General features: G+C 42.1%; 1 protein-coding gene across 1 annotated transcript in view; it reads right to left on the bottom strand.

Moving 5' to 3' along the window:
* AMOTL1 (angiomotin like 1) overlaps positions 1–19,395 on the bottom strand; it is a 76,484-nt gene that overhangs the window by 3,139 nt on the left and 53,950 nt on the right. Inside the window, exons 7-10 of the mRNA XM_006833741.1 lie at positions 16,355–16,504; positions 8,969–9,159; positions 3,128–3,253; positions 1,817–2,043 (exon numbers count right to left, since the gene is read on the bottom strand). Coding sequence (XP_006833804.1) covers positions 1,817–2,043; positions 3,128–3,253; positions 8,969–9,159; positions 16,355–16,504 — 694 coding nt within the window. The remainder of the gene's footprint in view (positions 1–1,816; positions 2,044–3,127; positions 3,254–8,968; positions 9,160–16,354; positions 16,505–19,395) is intronic.

Below are 19,395 nucleotides of genomic sequence, written 5' to 3'. Positions count from 1 at the left end.
CTATTGAGCAGCCAGGAAGGTAGACAGTTGTCTACACCTTCTTCCAGAGTCCATTGGGAAGAAATGGTGAAACCCTTGGGGAACTTTGTATAAATAAGTGTTCCTCCCTGCCCCTGTCCTTGTGATACCTGGCACCAGTCAGTGAAGTATTCTTCACAGTACTAGGTGGGAATGCCAGTGCACGGAGCCCCGGGCCCTTGGATCTTAGGCCTGCTTTGTTGTTACTGTATTGTTATGTGCTTTCTAGTGTGGTCCGACTCATAGTGACCTTGAGCTCCAGGTTTCTAATGAGTGCTGGTGGGTTTGAACTGCCAAGATCTTGTGGTTAGCAGCCCAGTGCTTATCCTACAAAGCCACACCAGCACTCCCCAGGCCTGGTTGGGATGTGCCTGATACAGGGCTGAGTGTATGCTGGACATCCATCTGGTGTCTCCCAGGGAGGTTTCCATCAAAACGAACACATTTTCAATCTCATTCTCCATGCCTCCCAGGCGCTCTCATGGGGTCTGGAAGTGTCCTTGGGAGGGTCTTTGATGATCACATCTGCTGTCTACACACGTCCTCTTTGAAGTACATTTCCTCTGATGGAGGGGTTGTTGAAGTGACCCCATGGAGGGACTTCAAAGAGAGGTTCTGGCTGGAGCCTTTGATCCCCTAACTCTGTCCGGTACGCTCTTATCAACCCTTTGGCAGGAAGCAGTCAGACTCCTCTGGGGTTCTGTGCTGAGAAAAGCTGGCTCTCAGCTCCAGAGAAACAAAACACATGCTGACCCGGGTAACGCATCCAAGGGCCAGCCCTCTGGAGCTGCCAGAGTGCGGGAGAAGAGTGGGACATGTGTCTGGGAATGCTGCCCACACGCAGGGCTGGCTCTGCTGCCTCCTCAGAGTCATATCCATTAGCCCCACCCTCACCCCAGGAAACCCCTTCATGGCTAAGAGCACATTTGCCCAATGCTCCTCAAGGTCCTGCTTGTACAACAATACAACAAGCACAACCACCACTAACCCCTTAGGTTTCACAGCACTTTGTCCATATGCTTTCTCCCATTGGCTCACTTGCCCTCACGCCAACACCACATGGTGAAAGCCGAGCAGACATCACCCTTCTTTTCTAGGCGCAGAGAAGGAAGCAGAGGTGGAGGAGTCATATAACTGGTTGGTTACAAAGTCAAGTTCAGAGTTCTGATGACTCTGGGCTTTTTCCTATTTATGTTGTAAAAATGGCCTCAACTTTTACCAATAATGGATAGTAACTGGTGTGGTACTGTGTGTGGGTTAACGTGCCAAACTGCAAAGCCATTTGAACAGCAAGTTCAGCAGTTCAAGCTTACCAGCTGCTCCTCAGAAACCTTATACAGAGTTGCTATGGGTCGGAACCAACTCGGAACCGACAGGACTTAACAACAAGTCAGCCTAGGGCTAACAGCTACTCCAGTGGTATAGCTTTTAGAAGTGACATAGTGCTTCCAGGAATGGGCTACCAAATAAGCATGCAGTGAAACCCAGGTAAAGTTGCTCACTACAGTCCAATAAAGTAAGCATGAGTAAGGCTGTGCTTACCTTACTGGGTAACCAGACACTGAGTGCTTCCACATAAGCCATTTAGAATCTATGACCAAAGTATGAATTATTATTTCCCCCATTTTACAGATGCGTAGACTGACACTTAGAGAGATTCAGGGTGTTTCCGTGCCCTGTGAGAAGTGAAGCCAGGACACCACACAAACAAGTGTTAAGACTCTTTCCCCCCTGTCAGTGATTGGGTCTGAAGAGCTTACTTTTTGGATCAGAGACTGAAAGGAAGCTTGAAGCTCACCTATGCTTCCCTTCCAGGTCTTCTCGTCTTTCTTCTCTTCGGCCAGCTGGCTGCTGGTAAGAGAGGTTTGGCGGGAGTGCGTGCCAGCAGCTGCCGCAATGGATGGGACTGAGCGGGCTGGCCGCAGGCTTGAGGAGTCTGTCTTCCCAGCATCTTTACGGGATCGCTGCTGAAGGACCTTAATCATGGCATCCTTCTCTATGATTTTGGCATGGAGATTTTTAATACTGTAAAATAAAATAGTCATAATAAGAAGTCTTTGGTTAAAAAAACAATAATAAATATGGTTAGAAAAGCTTGAAACAATTCTCTTAGGTGGTGCATAGGATTTTAATTATAATCAGCAATGGAAGGCCAAATGCTGTAAAGTCGTCAAACATTTAATTATCTCCAGATGGTATACAATGGCTCTGTCTATCATAGCAGATCAAAAGGCTGCCCTTTCTCTGGCACCTCTGGTAACTTAGGACTTGCTGGAAGCTGAGGAGGCAGAGTTAGAATGACTGGAGCCACCTCCAGGGACACACATAGAGGGTGTAGCACTCCTGGGAAGAAGCAGATAGGGAAGTACTGACGACTCAAATAGTACAAGCTTCCAACTAAATCTGTGAGCAAAAAAATCAAAGATGATCAAGGTTCTTGGGAAGAATATAGGCTGACTCAGAATCCACCATTGGTCCAAAAATAAGAAAGGACTAGAAAACATTTAGGCTCTTTTCACAACTCTGGTAGTAACTCTCTGGGCCTATCAACTACTTGGTCCTGTTTTCACATCTATATAAAATCCATAAAATGAGGGGTACAGACCCTGAGAGGTCACGGGATGGGGTGGGGTGGGGGACAAGCTAATTTTACTATGTCACAAACTTATTAGAAATCTTGTTTAATCCAAAAGTAGATAGTGTTAGCTAATAACTTTGTTGTATTTGGCTGGAATATCTAAATTCTGGCTCAAAAATGCTGGGCTTTTGGGATATATCTGCTTTCCCTTTTCAGCTGCTTCGAAGTATCTAGAGAGACACTCAGAAACGACATGGGCATTTACATTCTTGTGTCATTACACCTGGCCTCCACTTTATAAATGGCATCTGACATGAAATTATCCCAAAGAGACTTCTGGCACCATTTGCCAAGGGTTGAGGCTCTCTCTCTTCTCTCCAGAGCTGAGCTGGAGGAGGAAACTCTTTGGAGAGCTGAAGCTCACAGCCATTCAGACAGGGTAGCAGAAGGAGCTGGAATGGGAGAGTGCAAATGTGCAAGTTGGGGACTCCTGTGGGGATGGGGATGTGCTGTGAACAAAGCTGTCCTTACGTGTACTCCATGTCCTGACACCTCCTGTGGGTCTGCACCACCTCTTCTTCCTCTTGCCAGATGCGGGACTCCAGGGAGCTCTCACCATAGCTGCCGTTCCGTGAGTGGTTGATGATGTTCGTGTCCCTGACAACACAGGATACCCTGGGATCACAGGAAAGCCTGCTTGCTTTGTTCAACACAGAGCCAGGACACAGGCTGGTGTTCACAGAAACCTGCTCCCTCCTCCTACTGACTGATAATGACAACAGAGTTCCACCTCCACCTCCCCTGTTTAGTTAATAGACACAGAGGCTAGATGGCCAAGTGCCCCACTTTTCCTCTCCTACGCCTCCATATTCCTGAGAAAGTATCTAAAGGAAACAAATATAATTAAAAAAATCAAGATTCCCTTACCCCTTCTAATCACATTGTGTCTCTGACTTATAACTGGGTCACATTCTGACGATTCTCCCCTAAGTTGGTTCTGATGTAGGTTGGGTACCTCATTTTAAAAAAATGTTTTCATAGCCTGTTCTATGTAACAGTGTTTTGAACAGTAAATCATAACACTGAACATTTGAGAATAAGAACACAGCATGTAGTACATATTGCTAACTGTAAGATGTACCCAAAAAACAAAATCACACCATAGATGGATGTAAGTAAGTGTGGTTTGTGGTAACTTAGATGCGTCATAAGTCAGGGACTACCTGTATTAAGCTATCTGGCATGTTATGAATATGGAAATCTCATACTTACAGCTTTACTCTCTCATGTGGATTTTGTTATTATCATGTTTGTTGGTGTTTCTACACCTGCTGTGTGCCAGTTCTGACTCAGTCACCCATGTGACTGAGGACCATATCTCTTTGTCTTTCTCCCACAGAGAAGCTGATGGATTAGAACCACCAACCTTTTGGTTAGCAGTTGAGTGCTTAATCTCTGCACCACCAGGACTCATTTCTATATGCATACTCTTTCATATTTACTAGTTAGATTTTTACTTCCATTTATCACTAGGCAATATCAATTTCAGTATTTTACAATCAAACAGGAGTTCAGTAAATATTTTTGATTAAGTATATCATCTTGGGCAATGAGAGTCTTCCTTCACCTTGCATTCTACCTCACACCTTGGTGTTTGGGCTGCTTCCCACGATTCAGGTCAGTTCAGTGTAACAAAGGTGCTAGGTGTCAGGATAAAAGATGCAGAGGAAACATTCATCCTTGAAAGGCTCAGGTAAGGTGGGTGGGGAGAAGGTGGAGACAGAGATTCAAAATAAATTAAGCTGGAAGCAGGTGTCGACTGAAAATAACTGATCAAAAATAACTATTCCTGTCTCTGGTTTTACCAATTTAATTGCTCCTAATTAACAATTAATAAAAATAACATAATTGTGTCATCTAAGTGATGATCTTAGATTGAAAGGCATATGATGTCTCTAATTATGTGAATTAATAAGAAATGATTCACCCAAACATGTCACATCCCTTAACTTCACAACACAATATTAGAATTACATTTGAAATTTTTTCTTTTCTAGAAAACAGAAAAACAAAAAAACACCAAAAAGGCCTTTGTCCTTTTACTCATTTTAACAAGAGCTTCTAATTCATGAGCATTTACTTGATATCAGGAGTTGGGTAAAGCAGATCACCAAGGTATCTCGCTGACTCTTCACAACAATATAAGTAATATTATTCCCATTTACTAAATGAAAAAAGGAGCTCTGGTAGGGTAGTGGTTACGAATTGAGCTGCAAACCTCAAGGTCAGCAGTTTGAAATTACCAGCTGTTTCGCAGGAGAAAGATGAGGCTTTCTGATCCCATAAAGGTTTACAGCCTCAGAAACCTTATGTAGGGTCACTGTGAGTCGGAACCAACTCCAGGGCACATCACCACCACCACCACCAATAAATAAAGAAACTGGGGTTATGTGACATTTCTAAGTACACTTGAGTAATAAATGGTGGAAATGGATTCAAATCCAGACAGCCAAAGGCCATACATTCCCTTCAGCATTAGTCTCCACTCCTGGATGCTTTGGTTGTCATGAAGGAAGTATTGGCAAAAATGCATAGATTTCAACAAACCAACTAAGGCAACATGTGAGAATGTGGCTACACAAAACAAAATTATGGCTGAAAAGAAACCATACAGTCAAATAGTGCAGAATGCAACAAAATGCTTGAAATATACTTGTTAAGTGCCGTCGAGTTCGTTTTGACCCATAGCGACCCTATGTAGGGTTTCCAAGAAGCTGTGGGTGAGCTTTTTATAAAAGTATAAATTCATTCTAAGGCACACAAAAATTATTAATATAGGAATCAATGGCTAGACGCACTAATTTTCAATCAATTCAGTTATGGAGAATTTGCTTAAGAGTTAGAGACATATTTAAAAATTCATGTTTAAAAGAACAGAAAATACAAGTTCAGGGAAACAAGTTAGAAATGCAAACACACAAATCTGGAAAAAAAAATCATTACTTTGAAATTTGTAAAAAGTTGCAAAATCTTCCTCAAACAAAAAATTACCCCAACCCTCTCAGAATTCTGGTAAATGGCTCCAAAATCTATAAAAGATAGCAAAACCTATTGACACATAAAAATTATTTGTTAAAAATCATTGCTTATAAATGTAAAGTATGTGCTACTTGATGAAAAGTCACAAAACTAATGGCTAGAAATGCTCATTTGATCAATTTATATCTGCAGCCATTTAGCATGTAGACAAGAGCTCAGAACTTTGACCTTTCCCCCCAATTTTAATTTTCCTGTTCTCTCCTTCTTTTGCAATGCTGAAATTATAGAGAGTTTCTTTGAAAATAACATTAAGATTGGAACTATACAAAACTTCTGAATTTATGTTCTGCCCTGAGATTGAGGGAAAAGAGTATATGTAATGGGAGAGTAATTTTCCATAGAACTATTTGATGCCCAGTAAGTATATGTGAAAGCAAGAAAAAGGGGGTAAGGGAAGGATGGTAGAAAGAGACTCCATCCATTCATCCATCCATCCATTCATATAGGACTCAGCACTCGACTACTACCTAAAAGGAGGGAGGTTTGAATCCCCCTAGCTACTCTGGAAGGGAAAGACCTGGTGGTCTGCTCCTGTAGAGATGACAAACTTGAAAACACTGTGGGGGCAGTTCCACTGTGTCACACAGAGTCACTGTGAGTTACAATGGACTTAATGGCACCAACAACAGCAACAGAAGAACAACAGGTTTGGGTAAACCCTATAAAACTCCTGTTATGGGGGGTGTAGAACATTTCCCCTTGCATGAAGGATGATAAACAAGGCTGGACCTAGAATAGTGTCTGTGGGTGATTGTTTGGGGTCTATCTAATTCTATTTATTCCTCAAGTAGTCCCCCAACCCAATATAGGGGTCTATGCTTCAGATCTGTCCATTCCTCCACTTCTGATTTCACATTCCAGTCTCATCCATCCCTGCAGGGTCGTGGATACCAAACAGACTTCAAATCCAACAAACAAACAGGAGCTAAGATGATGACAAATAGACTCCTGCGACATCCTTTCAAGGTAACAAACTTAAACTGCTTTTTCTTCCAGAGGAATGTGACAGGGGGCTCCCTGCTCTATCAAGAATCACATTTTCCATTTCACACACGAGGAAGCTGACACTCAGAAAGGCTTGTCCAGGATCACATCCGCATCAGTGACAGAGGGAAAAGCTTTGACGACTGGAGGGTTCTTTCCAGGGCAGCATGAGCAGCCAGTGTTAGCCCAAAACTGGCTAAGAAGGCCATGGCACTCTGCAACTTTATGATGCTCTTTCTCAGTGATTGAGTTATTACCTTAGAAAACGAACATAAGAACAGTTCCAATTATCTAAAAATTCACATATAGTTCAAAGGGCTTCATGTTCTCACCTATATATCTCAGGAATGAACTGGAGGCTGCAGCCACCCTCCTGTTTGCAGATCACAACTTCCCATCAACTCTCAGATCACCATTCTGGGGCTTGACTATGCAACACATGTCTAAATGTCTATTCCATCTCCCAAAGTCCCACTCAGATGGAATAGCGTGGGTTATTTTGCCTCACAGCATAGACATACACAGATACAACACTTGGGCTCTAGGAAGAAGCTCCCAAATTGTCATTTTCCATATGAGGCTGCAAGTCTTTTTAGTTGGGAGTATGTTGAGATGCCCAGTGAGGCATCTGCTTTTTCGCCAAATCCTGGAAACAACATCTGGCCACACTGCTAGTAATTCTTCTCTGCTTGAATATGACAACCCATAAATAGCTTATAAAGTATCTTCCTATCCCAACAGACCTTCTCATACTCATTAAGGCAGAAACAGCATGTCCCAAGGAGATGGTTGGTATGTGTAGGGGGAGGTGAAGGAGGGGGATACTGACTATATAACCTTGGCATCCTTAAGTCTTTTATTACCTTGACTGGTTTTAGATCCTGTCATCCCAAATGGTCCAAAAATAGATCCTATGAAGAAACTCAATTTTGTTGAATTTTAAGCAACTCTGAATTAACACCCAATAGAAAAAGAGCACACGGAGTAGGAAGTAGCAAGGGGCCTGATTGGTCCAATGCACAGTCACTCCAAATATGTGCACAATAATGCCTGCGTATGAGATCTAGTAATTGCGAAGCTATTTTGCCTGCAACAGACAACAGTGTGTTTTCATAGACATGGGGTGCTTTCTGTGAATTACTGCACATTTTGAACTAATTTTTTAAAGAAAGAATAAGGCTGTGCTCCTACAACACGGAAATAAAGCAACTGATGTAATAACAGACAGATCAGAAAATGGTCTCGAAGTCAGAGAGGTCTGAGCTTGACACGTGGCTCCATCTGCCAGCGTGATTTAGGGTCAACTCCAAATGTCTTCTGAGCTTCATCGATAAAAGGCTGTTATGAGGATTACATATACTTCTTGTTTGGCCTATTGCATACATCCAATGTTAAACAAACAATTATAGAATGTATGTTCACAGAATCACTCTTAATCTATAGTCATTACTACATATGGCTATACTTTAAATTATTTAATGAGCCCCGCCTCCCCCACCCATGGGCCCTTGTTGTTGTTAGACGCTGACAAGTCGGTGCCGACTCATAGTGATCCTATGCACAACAGAACGAAATACTGACTGGTCCTGTTGTTGTTGTTAAGTGCCACCGAATCGGTTCTGACTTATAGCCACCTTGTATTGAGTTTCTGAGGAGTGGCTGGTGGGTTTGAACCACCGTCCTTGTGGCTCAGCCTGACCTTATGGTCAAGTGGATCATCCTGCAGCGCTATACCAGGAAATCAATCCTGAGCCATCCTCAAAATTGTTAGATTGGAGCCCAGGTTGGACCCTAGGCTGTTTTAAATGTCTTGATATTTTCAGCAACACTGGAAACAAACATCCTGAAACATAAATCTCCAGGCATTTATATAATGCTTTCTTAAGATAAAGGTCTAGCACGGAAAATTTGGTACTAAAGGGGAGGTTGTTGCTGTTGTTGTTATGTGCCGTGGAGTCGATTCCGACTCATAGCGATCCTGAACAGGGTTTCTGAGGCTGTAAATCTTTACGGGAGCAGAAAGCCTCATCTTTCTCCCATGGAACAGCTGGTAGTTTTGAACTACTGACCTTGAGGTTCACAGCCCGATTCGTAACCACTACGCTACCAGAAGTACTTCTTGCCAAATTATCCTCCAGAAATGTGACAGCCACCATCTTGCTCTCCAAATCAGCACTTCTACTGGTTTTACATGTTCACTGAGCTCACTCCAGTGATGGGGGCGGGGGGGGGGAAGACCTCTTTGGATAACTAATGTTTTTTATAACCGACAAATTATGCTGGCCTCACCTCTCAGCTGCAGCAGTGGCGGCAGCGTTCATGGCAAAGTGTCGAATGGTGCTCTCCTCCAGATACTTCTGCTCCCACTTGGTCATGTCGGCCTCCAGTGCTAGGATCCGCTCCTCCTTCTCCCTCACCAGTTCCAGAAGGGCAGGGGCATTGTATTCTGGCATGCTGGCTGACTGGCCATTCCCATGTTTCTGGACAAGTAGGGGAAATAATACCTGAATGCTTAAAATGGGCTATAAAGTAGACATAAAACCACATCTACATAGCTATCTACATAGAACACACCCTCCAATTCATGGTTGTTATGGATTGAATTGTGTCCCCAGAAGATATGTGGAAGGAGATATGTGGAAGGAGACTGGTAGCCTATAGTTGTATGACCTTGTTTGGGGAAATAGGTTTTTTGTGGCAGATGTTACTGCTAGCCAGGTCAATGGGTTTGTATCAGAGTAGAGTGGGTTCTAGTCCTTATTACTTCTGAGTAGTGTCTTGTAAGATGGGAGACCAGACACAGAACAGAGACACACAGAGGAAGCAGAGGCTAGGTGAAGATAAGCGCCAAGGAACATCAAGAAATATTTGGAATTACCAGAAGCTGGAGAAGACAAAAAAAAGGGTCTTCCTCTAGAGTCTGCAGGACAAACCTAGTTTTGTTGACATCCTGAGCTCAGCCTTCTAGCCTCCAGAACTGTGGGAATCGTTTCTGTTCTTTAAAGTCACTCATTTTGCTATAGGAGCCCAAGAAAACTAAGCAATGGTTCACATTATCACTACTCACTGCCTTCCTCTCTCCCGAACATATAAACTGAACTCAGTGGACCCGATGCCAAGGTACTTCAATCTTAATTCTTGGCGAAACTCTGAAAACCAGACAATAGGATCCCAATTGCATACAAGAGAGAACTAAAGTTCAGAGAGGTAAAGTAAATTGCTTAAGGTCTATCAGCTAGTGAGTAACAGGGCCATGATTCCAACTTGAGTTTGTCTGATTATATAGCACAAGATGTTTGCAAGAGAAGAAGTAGGGTCACCACAAGTTGGAATCTACTCCAGGGTAACTGGTTTGGTTTGGTTTTAGGGTATTAACTGAACTGTTCACTATCTAAGGATATTTAAGTTTTAGTTTTTAGTTTTTTGCTGTTGTTGTTTTTAATTCAGGTATAGACTTTCCTCTAAACAACATGTCTTAGAGGACTATGGGTTTTGAGGAGGTCTGAGGTCTTAAGGTTAGGAGCTCCAACCCCAGTTCCAAGCCAGGCTCCCTGGTATTCTTCATAGCTATTCTGTGTCCTGGAACATACTTTCCTTTCCTGTTTCCCAATGATCACTAATGTTAAATGCAGACCTGGTTGCAAGGTGAGAGCTTTCTGACTGCCTTACCCCAAACCATAGAATACCTTAGATTAAGAAAAGAATGAATTACCTATGGCAATAATCGGGCAGTTGAGCTGCACAACAGAATCTAATCCTACTACAGAGAACAAATAAGACCAGGGGCTTTGGGTATGCAATATGTTTTTATCTAATTTTTAAAAGCTACACATACAAATTATCCTAGTAAGTGGATGCTTTCCTATGACCAGTATTTAAGCAAGAATACAGCAGAAGGCATGCATGTGTCCTTATCTGACCTGTCCAGGAAGTCACTGTAACCCCTGGCCCGGCACTCTGATTCAGGCAGGAGAACAAATGAACCAGTACATTGAGATGAGAGGCTTCTCTATTTTTAGAAATGTTCCAAGAAAAAGCTTCCATGGCCCCATTAAGCTGCCATCTATGCTTGTCAGTTATGATGGAACCCCTGTATTGTCATCTAAGGTGGCTAATTTTTGCAGAATCCTCTTGAGCTCACATGAGATCATAACGACTCCTCATAGGGCCCCTAATGCAGTCCTGGGGAGTTATCTAAATACAGGCATGGAGTTCAACATTCAAACTACAGAGCTAGCTCAGACTCATGAGTAAGTGGGGCCAGCCAGAAAAATGGACTAAGGGTCAGTAAAGGTAGTTCCTACTGTCCATTCAGTGAGCTGGCAAATACTAACTGAACATGTATCATGTGCTAGAGGTAGATACAAGAGGGTTTCAAAAAAATTGTGGGAAAATGGAATTGAAAGTTAATGGCCCCATCCAGAACCTTCTGAGGTGGGACATCCCCACTAGAAAGTACAAGCCGACCAGCCTAGAACAGCTACAGTGACAGAAGATGTTTCAAAGAAACATCATCAGGAAAAATTCAAAACAAAAATGTCAGTATGACTGGCTACTACAAGAATAAGCAAGCTGTTCTCCAGGAAGCCATCAAGGCAAGCAATCAAGTTCCTTCAGGACAAACCCCCCTCTAAGACTGAAACTCAAAGGGAACACATGAGCAGGCATGTAAGCTTGCTGGCGACCACATTGGTCTACTGGTGACTGGAAGAGGGGGAAAGGTAGCAATGAAGAAATGGGCTGAGTTCAACCACAGTCCATTGACTCCCGTTGACCAGGAGATGAGAGAGAGAAGAGGAAGGGATGGTTAGTTCAAAGTGTGGTGAGACCTGGGGACACTTGAGCGCATGGACAAAGACATAGCCACAGCTGGAGCTGAGAGTGAAGCATCAGCTGATATGAAGTGAGGGGAGATGCACAAGAACACCCAAACTTGCAGATATACCCATTTGACGTATCCTCGATGGCTTAATAATCAGAACTCGACTAGAGGAAGATACACAAACAAACAAACAATTTTTGATAAAGGAAACAAGGGTAAATTGCTACAATTTGATGAACCTGACCTATACTCATGGAGGTAGTAATTCTAAATACCAACAGAGAGGGAAGGCATCTTCACATCAAGTATCAATGCTATCCCCTCTGTACACAGGGTAGATAGGGATGGGCAATTTAGACATCCCTAAAATGAGGGGGTGATAAAGGCACCAAGTGACTGGTTTATAAGGTTTCAAGGGGGAGTTTAGTTTAATAGTGTATGGGGAAAGAAAGAGTCCCCAGTGAATAGATTTCATCTTGTCTAGATGGGTCTGGTGAAAAGAGATGGGGATAAGATTCTTATGATTCAATAGTAAGTAATTGTTATCATGACTAATTGCAACTTTCACAATTGTAAAGGTAGAAGTTTTTAACAAAAACAGGGGAGTGGTTAATCTTACAGTCCAGAAACAGAGTATCCTAGGATCATCAAGGGAGAAGAGCACAAGTGGAATGCAAGCCCTTATCCAGAGAAGCAGCCACGCCAAAGATGGAGGCAGAGATGAGAACATGGAGAGAGGGAGCAGCTGAGGACTCTAGTTTCATGGGAAGAGAGGGACTAAGATCTGGCAGCCAGGAAGAAGACTTACAGAATGTGCTCTTTGATGGTGTAAATTATTATATATGCCTGAGTGTTAAAAAAAAAAAGAGCTAAACTGAATAGAGAGAAACACTGTTAACCTGATGGTACATGGAGGGGATTATAATCATTGTAATGAAACAAGGTGCATGATTTGTTGAATGTAAAACTGATGATCTGCCCTGTAAACTTTTTACTCAACCCACAAAAAAACCTTAAATAAAAAAATAAAAAAGAACATTAATGGCATTTTTCTATGAACTTTTTGAAGCTCCCATGTACAGCAGTGAACAACAAAGAGCAAATCACTTAGTTACATGATCTTGGGTTTCCTAACTTCTTTGTGCCTCAGTGCCTCCTCAGGAACATTCCCACCTCCTCTCACTTACCTTACTGGACTACTGTGGATGTTAAGACATACAAACTTTACTTTCAACTCTTTGTAAAGAAAAGTAAAAATGAGAATTAAAAAATAAATAAATAAATAAATGTCGATTTTCCACTCTTTTATTTCTCTTTCACTTCCCTCTCAACTTCTAATGATGCCAAAATTTTACATGCCACTTTCTCAGTAAAGATTACTTATAATAGCAAGAGTCTGTTAACTGAGATCTTCCTTTTTGTGTGAGTCCTTCTGTCCTGTCCTGTCTTTCCTCTTCCCTCCATCAGTGATACTGTGTCACCTTTCTTCAGTGGGACTGGAAGCAGTGGAGTATGGGAAGACTTTGAGGGAGGCTACCAAGGATGGCCTACGCCTTCAAATGACTCTTAAGATGATGATAATAAGAACAATAACTACTCCTTCAACATGCCCTAAGTCTCTGCCTGTGATAAGCCATTATGTCGGTTGTTCTTATTTAAAGTGGCAACTATGGATTAAATATAATTTACTGCCCCCATTTTCATACACAAAGGTGGTGTTGTGTGGTGAGGCTAAGTGCAAGGCTGGTAGTTCAAACATACCAGCCTCTCTGCAGGAGAAAGATGAGGTTGTCTGCTCCCATATAGATTCATAGTTTTGGAAAACCTATATAAACTCTTATAGGGTCCCTATGACATGGAGTCAGTTCGAGGACAGTGGGTTATTTGTTTTTCTTTGCTTTTTAAATTTTATAGACAAGGAAGTAGAGTGTCAGAAAGATTACTTGCTTGGGGTCATCACTTTCCTGCAGAAGGAGATGGAATTTAATGTGGGTTGGTCTGACCTCCTTGAAGCCCATGTTCTGAATCAGTGCATGATTCTAGACTACTCTGTTCATCTCAAGTATACCAACCTTTCTGGAAGGTTCCAGGCACCTCTCAGGAGTAACTGGAGCTCATTCGGGGTTTCTAGCTGATAGCTGGTATTACATCAACCAGTGCCTAATGTACTTTCTCAAAAGTCTGTTCCGAATAGTGCCCCATGGGATGCGGCAAGGCAGTGTGGCACGGTTCCTTGGTTGATGGTGGAAATGAGGAGAGCTTTGTCATAGTGTGACCTCAGTGCCCTCTCTAGTGGGGTTGTGTGGGCTGATAAATGCCTCATTGGCAAGGGGCAAAGGATCAGGCTGTGGTGTGGGCTGCAAAAGACTCTCCTGAGGTTGCCTCCATCCAAGTCAAGAAGTGGCCGGCCAGCAGATATTTGAGCTGCTCACAAGTGAGTTACGCAGGAGGTAGGTCAGAGGCCCCAGATACCCTTTCCTGGGACTACTGTCCCTTTCCTGAGGCCTCTGTACTCGCCACACCACTTTTGGGGTCCAGATCTGGTATCTAGGAGCACATGACTATGGCCAAATTTAACTCTCATGGAACAAATTTAAAGCTTAGTGTACTAGTGTGTGTTCACTGAGAACATTAGAAAGCAAAAAAGGACTAAAGGGAAAAAAATTAAAACTAATACTCATCATTTTAATGAGCAGACAAGAGTATCAGAAAAATCTTCCAGTGTAGTTCATATCACTGGAGACAGATTCATACTCTCATTCAACAAACAAAACTGTGATATTATTTTTAAGAAAATGCTCAGCAGAAAGTTTTGTTTAACTCTAAAGACTGTCTTCCCCTCCTGGTTCTTGAGTCAGTCACAAATAGCTGGACTGCGTGCTCTCAGTTTACCCCAACTCTGCAACACCTACCCCCCCTTGCATGGTATGCCTAAATCCATCTGCAGCCTGCAGGCACAGAAGGGATGCTGTGTTTGTGCATTGAAGAAATGACATGCATGAGCTTCTTTGGGTCTGAGGGTGCATACAGCGAGCTGTCTGTCCTCAGTGGCAATTAAGATCATTTCAAAGGATTCTCATGTGACATTTTTTCTTCTTGATATAGAACGAGGATAACTAGTTAAGTCTGGTTTCACAGCACTCAGGACAGAAGTTCCAAAGATAAATAATCTAACTGTAGGGGATTTGTTGTTGTTAAGTGCCATCGAGTTGGTTCCAACCCATAGCAACCCTGTATATGGTTTCCGAGGAGTGGTTGGTGAGCTTGAACCACCAACCTTGCAATTCAAACAGCTTTGCAGTCTGGCACACTAACCTACAGCGCCACACCAAGACTCCCACTGTAGAGGGTAGATGGAATATTATTAACAGGAAAAGAACATCCTTTTGCTCTAAGTATTGAAATGGGTCCACTTTGTCAGCAGGAGCCCTGTAAGTATATCTACTATGTGCTCAGCACTTTCCCAGGAACCAGAGAAAGCCCTGCCCTCAAGGAATGGGGGGGGGTGGGAGGGTGTCCAGGTTTGAGTAACTGAGCAACCAAAAACAGCTCAAGTATATAAGTGATTTAAGTACCAGCACAGGTTATAAGAAATTCAGAAGTTTAGAGAAAGAGAGACCCGTCTTTCTTTATGACATATTAACTAAGCCAAAATGGTGGTAGAGGGAGATTGCAGTGAGTTTCTTAATTTTCTGGGCCATCTCATTAACACCCCATTGTCTAGCAGTCAGGCACATACATCCAGAGAGAACTGCATGCACCTGTAATGTGAAAGTTTAGAGACTGAGCTGGCCTGATGTCTGCCTTTCACATGTTTCAACCACATTCACTATGCCCTATTCAATAGCTAATGTCACAGAGCCCTGCTGGTGTTTCACTGGTATCTCAATTCAGAGCGCACCCTTCATCAGCTGCAAAGGGTTTTGCTTATCACACTGGCCGGCAGGCTCACAGTGGAGCCCGGACTAGCACAGCAACACAGCAGTCCTGCAGGACATCTCCCCTCGCCGAGACACACACGCGTCCCGGATGGGGTGTTTAACTTAGTGAGCATTCAATAGCTGAGTTACAGTAACAGCTGTGACCAGTGCAGGATAGGCAGAAGAAATAGCTTATGGCCAATATAATTTTCTAAGGGGTCTTCCTAAACCCCTTCTTTTCCTTCACCTCTGAAAATTCACTCATCATGTATGATTTCACACCCACCCAGTTAACTAGTTGTTGTTGAGTCAGTTTGGACTTAGGGGTGTTTCCACATGTGTCAGAGTAGAACGGCTCTGCATTAGATTTTAAATAGCTGATTTTCTAAAGTATCTTGCCAGACTTTTCTTCTGAGGCACATCTGAGGCTAATCAAACCTCCAAGCTTTCGATTAGCAGCAGGATGTTCCTTCACCCCCTTAAATAAACCAAACCAAACCAAACCCCCTGCCATTCAAATTGAATTCTTTACCTCCATAGATTCCCACTGTACCCACAGCCAGAGTAAAAGCCTTCAGGCCAGCCTCCCTGACTTCAACAGGCCCCTCTCCACACTGTTCTGTGGGCTTCTCGCGCATCCTTTAGTCACATTCCTCTCCAGCTTAAAAGTTCAATAATTTCTACGTCCAGCTCAAATGTCCTCCTTTGTGAGGTCATTTAAAGCACAGTTCCCCTCCCCCATCTCTAAGTTTTGGCCTTCTGTCTCTAAGGACAGGGTCACTCCATAGTGAGTGAGTGGACACAGTTAGTTTTCTCCCCCGACACAGGAGCTGGTTCATGGAGGACACAGTGCAGTACTTGGCACACAGCAGGTATTCAGTTGTCTGTCAATGGACTGGTCTGGTTCATTGGTCTGCCTTACCCCACCCTTACCTGCTGGGTTCTCAGTGCATCCAGCTCTCTCTCCAGCCAGGTACGTAGTCTACGTTCCATCTGCTCTCGCTTCTCGCATGCAGACTGCAGCTGGGTCAGGGCCTGCTGCAGCTTCTCAACTTTCTCAACATACACTTGCTTCTCGCGTAACTGAACAGGAAAGAGTAAAGAGCATACAGCTTAGACCCATGGATGGTGGGGGTCACATTAACTGGAGATTCTGTTGAATCATGGACATGAGTTATACCTAACCATGCTAGGATATTTTTAATTTAAGACCTACTTGGGCACCTGCTTTTGGTCATTTGTTTTATAATACTCTGAGTTAAATGTTGGATTATTCCTCAATAATTATAATGTTTTCAGGCTTTAAAAAAGTTTTTAATTTCATGAAGAAATGCATATGTTATAATGTTAAATGAAAAGTCCAGAATACAAAGTTATATATAATATTATCAAAACTACACAAACATATAGGCATAAGACTAGAAGTACTTAGAGCATTAACCATGATTTTCTATCTAGCAGTATTTCTTATCTTTATTTTTCAAAGTCTTTATATTAAGTATAAATGGAGAAATTGTATAAACAATGTAGGGATTTCAGAAATTTATAGAAAAATACAATGACAATGGAATTTTTGAAGCCCCCTCATATACACATATTTGTGTGTATGTGAATAAGTACAAATTTTCTTACTATAAACATTTATGGAGTCATTTACCCCTAAAGATTTCAGAGCAGTTTACAAATGAGTAGTTGACAGCTCAGCTGAAGAGACAGGAAGGAAATAATAAATACAGCAACAGCAGGAAAGACCAATGATTTCAAACTTCTACTCGCAGACTTTCTTGCTGTTCAATTAGGCATTTGGCCCATGTTCACAAACCCTGGGTATATTTCTACCTTTCTGGGAATTGATTGATGCCAAAAAATAAGGCTGGGGCATTTGCAGATCTGGTCCTGGGTGAGAAGATACCTGATGTTATGGCTGTCTTTCTGTACCTAGGTGTGCAAGATGCCTTGTGAGTGATTCAGATCCGGAATTCAATGCCTAGTTACACGAGCACGTTGAAACATGCTAGTGATTTCAGAAGCTGCTGCTATGTGAGGTTTCTGATTCATAGGAAGCACCTCCATGAGCAGTGTCTAAATCGTATCCAAGATGCCACTGGATTGAAATCAAGGCACTTCTGGTTGTTCTAGGAGGAGCAGTGACTACATTTACATACAGCCTTGTCTAAGACTGCTTTGGGGATCATTTTCATCTATCCCTCTCAGTCATTGTGCTTTTGACTATGTAGTTCAATTGAATAGACATTTCAGGAGGTAGTAGGTGCAGGTCGCTGTGCTAGAGGATTAATTTAAGCAAACAGTTTGAGCACATTCATACACCAATTAGCATGTTCTACATGGTATTAGTTTTCTGGGTGCGCATCCACTAGAATATGAGTGTCTCTTTTGTCACCTGCAGGGTTCCCCAATGCCAGGCATCCAGTAGACATTCAATAAGTATTTGTTAAATTAACGGATTAGTAGTATCTCCACTTGACTGCAAAGGTGCTCTGGTGGCATAGTGGAATACACATTGGGCGGCTAACTCTTAAGTCAGCAGTTTGAATCCACCAGCAGCACCACAGGAGAAAGGTGAGGCTTTCTGCTTCTATAAAGATTTACAGTCTAAAAAGCCCTATAAAGCAGGGGTGGGAACATCTGGCCCACAGGCTGTATGTTGTTGTTGTTGTTAAGTCGTTTCCAACCCATAGTGATGCAGTAGAGTGTTTCCAAGGAATGACTAGTGAATTTGAACTACGGACCTCACTGTCCTGCACTTACCCTACAGTGCCACACCAGAACTCCTTATATAAATGCAATGAGAAGAAATTATAAGCAAATTCATAATTCTGACTTAAATGGACCTATTTTTAAGGACCTCCCAACTATTATTTTAATGCTGTCATTGTTAAGTTCCATCGAGTCAATTCTGACCCATAGCGACCCTGTATAGGGTTATAGAGGAACACTTGAACTTGAACCACCGACCTTGCAGTTCAAACGGCTTTGTAGTCTGGCACATTAACCCATAGTGCCACACTAGAAATGTTAAAAGACTTTTTTGAAAATTGTATTTTCTAGGCATTTGAGAAAGTCCAACACCCATTCCTGATAAAAGCTCTCAACAAAGTAGGAATTGAAGGGAATTTCCTCAACATAATTAGGAGCATATATACAAAATCAACAGCCAACATCACTATCAATGGAGGGAAACTGAAAGCATTTCCTTTAAGAACAGGAACCAGACAGAGATGCCCTTTTATCACCACTCCTATTCAAAATTGTGTTGTAAGCCTTAGCCAGAAATATAAGGCAAGAAAGGGAAATTAAAGGTATCCAAATTGGCAATGGTGAGTAAAATTCTCTCTATTTGCAGATGATATGATTCTACACATAAAAAAAACCAAAGACTCAGCAAAAAACTTATTGGAACTCATTGGAAGATTCAGTAAAGTAGTAGGGTACAAGATCAACATACAAAAATCAGTCAGATTCTTCTATACTAATAAAGACAGCTCTGAAAATGAAATTAGGTAAACAGTATCATTTAGAATAGCCACACAAAGGATGAAATATTTAGGAATAAATCTAACCAGAGACACAAAAGACCTATGCAAAGAAAGCTTCAAAACATTACTAGAAAAAAAAAAAAAAAACCAAAAGAAAATTATAAAAATAGAATATACCATGATCATGGATAGAAAGACTTAACATTGTGAAAATGTCAATTCTACCCAAAGCAATCTGCAGATACAATGCAATTTCAATTCAGATTCCAACATCATTCTTTAAAGAGATGGAAAAAATGATTATGAACTTTAAGTGGAAGGGAAAGAGACCTCAGATAAGCAAAGCATTGCTTAAGAGGAAGAACAAAATTGGAGACCTCTCACTCCCCCTGATTTCAAAATTTATTACATGGCCACCATGGTCAAAACAGCCTGGTATTGGTACACTGAAAGAGACATAGATCAATACATGAGAAT

The sequence above is a fragment of the Chrysochloris asiatica genome, unplaced genomic scaffold (assembly GCF_000296735.1).
Source record: "Chrysochloris asiatica unplaced genomic scaffold, ChrAsi1.0 scaffold00008, whole genome shotgun sequence".
In the NCBI taxonomy this organism is placed as follows: domain Eukaryota; kingdom Metazoa; phylum Chordata; class Mammalia; order Afrosoricida; family Chrysochloridae; genus Chrysochloris; species Chrysochloris asiatica.
The sequence above is the reverse complement of the archived record's forward strand: the minus strand, read 5'-3'. Positions and strand labels throughout refer to the sequence as shown.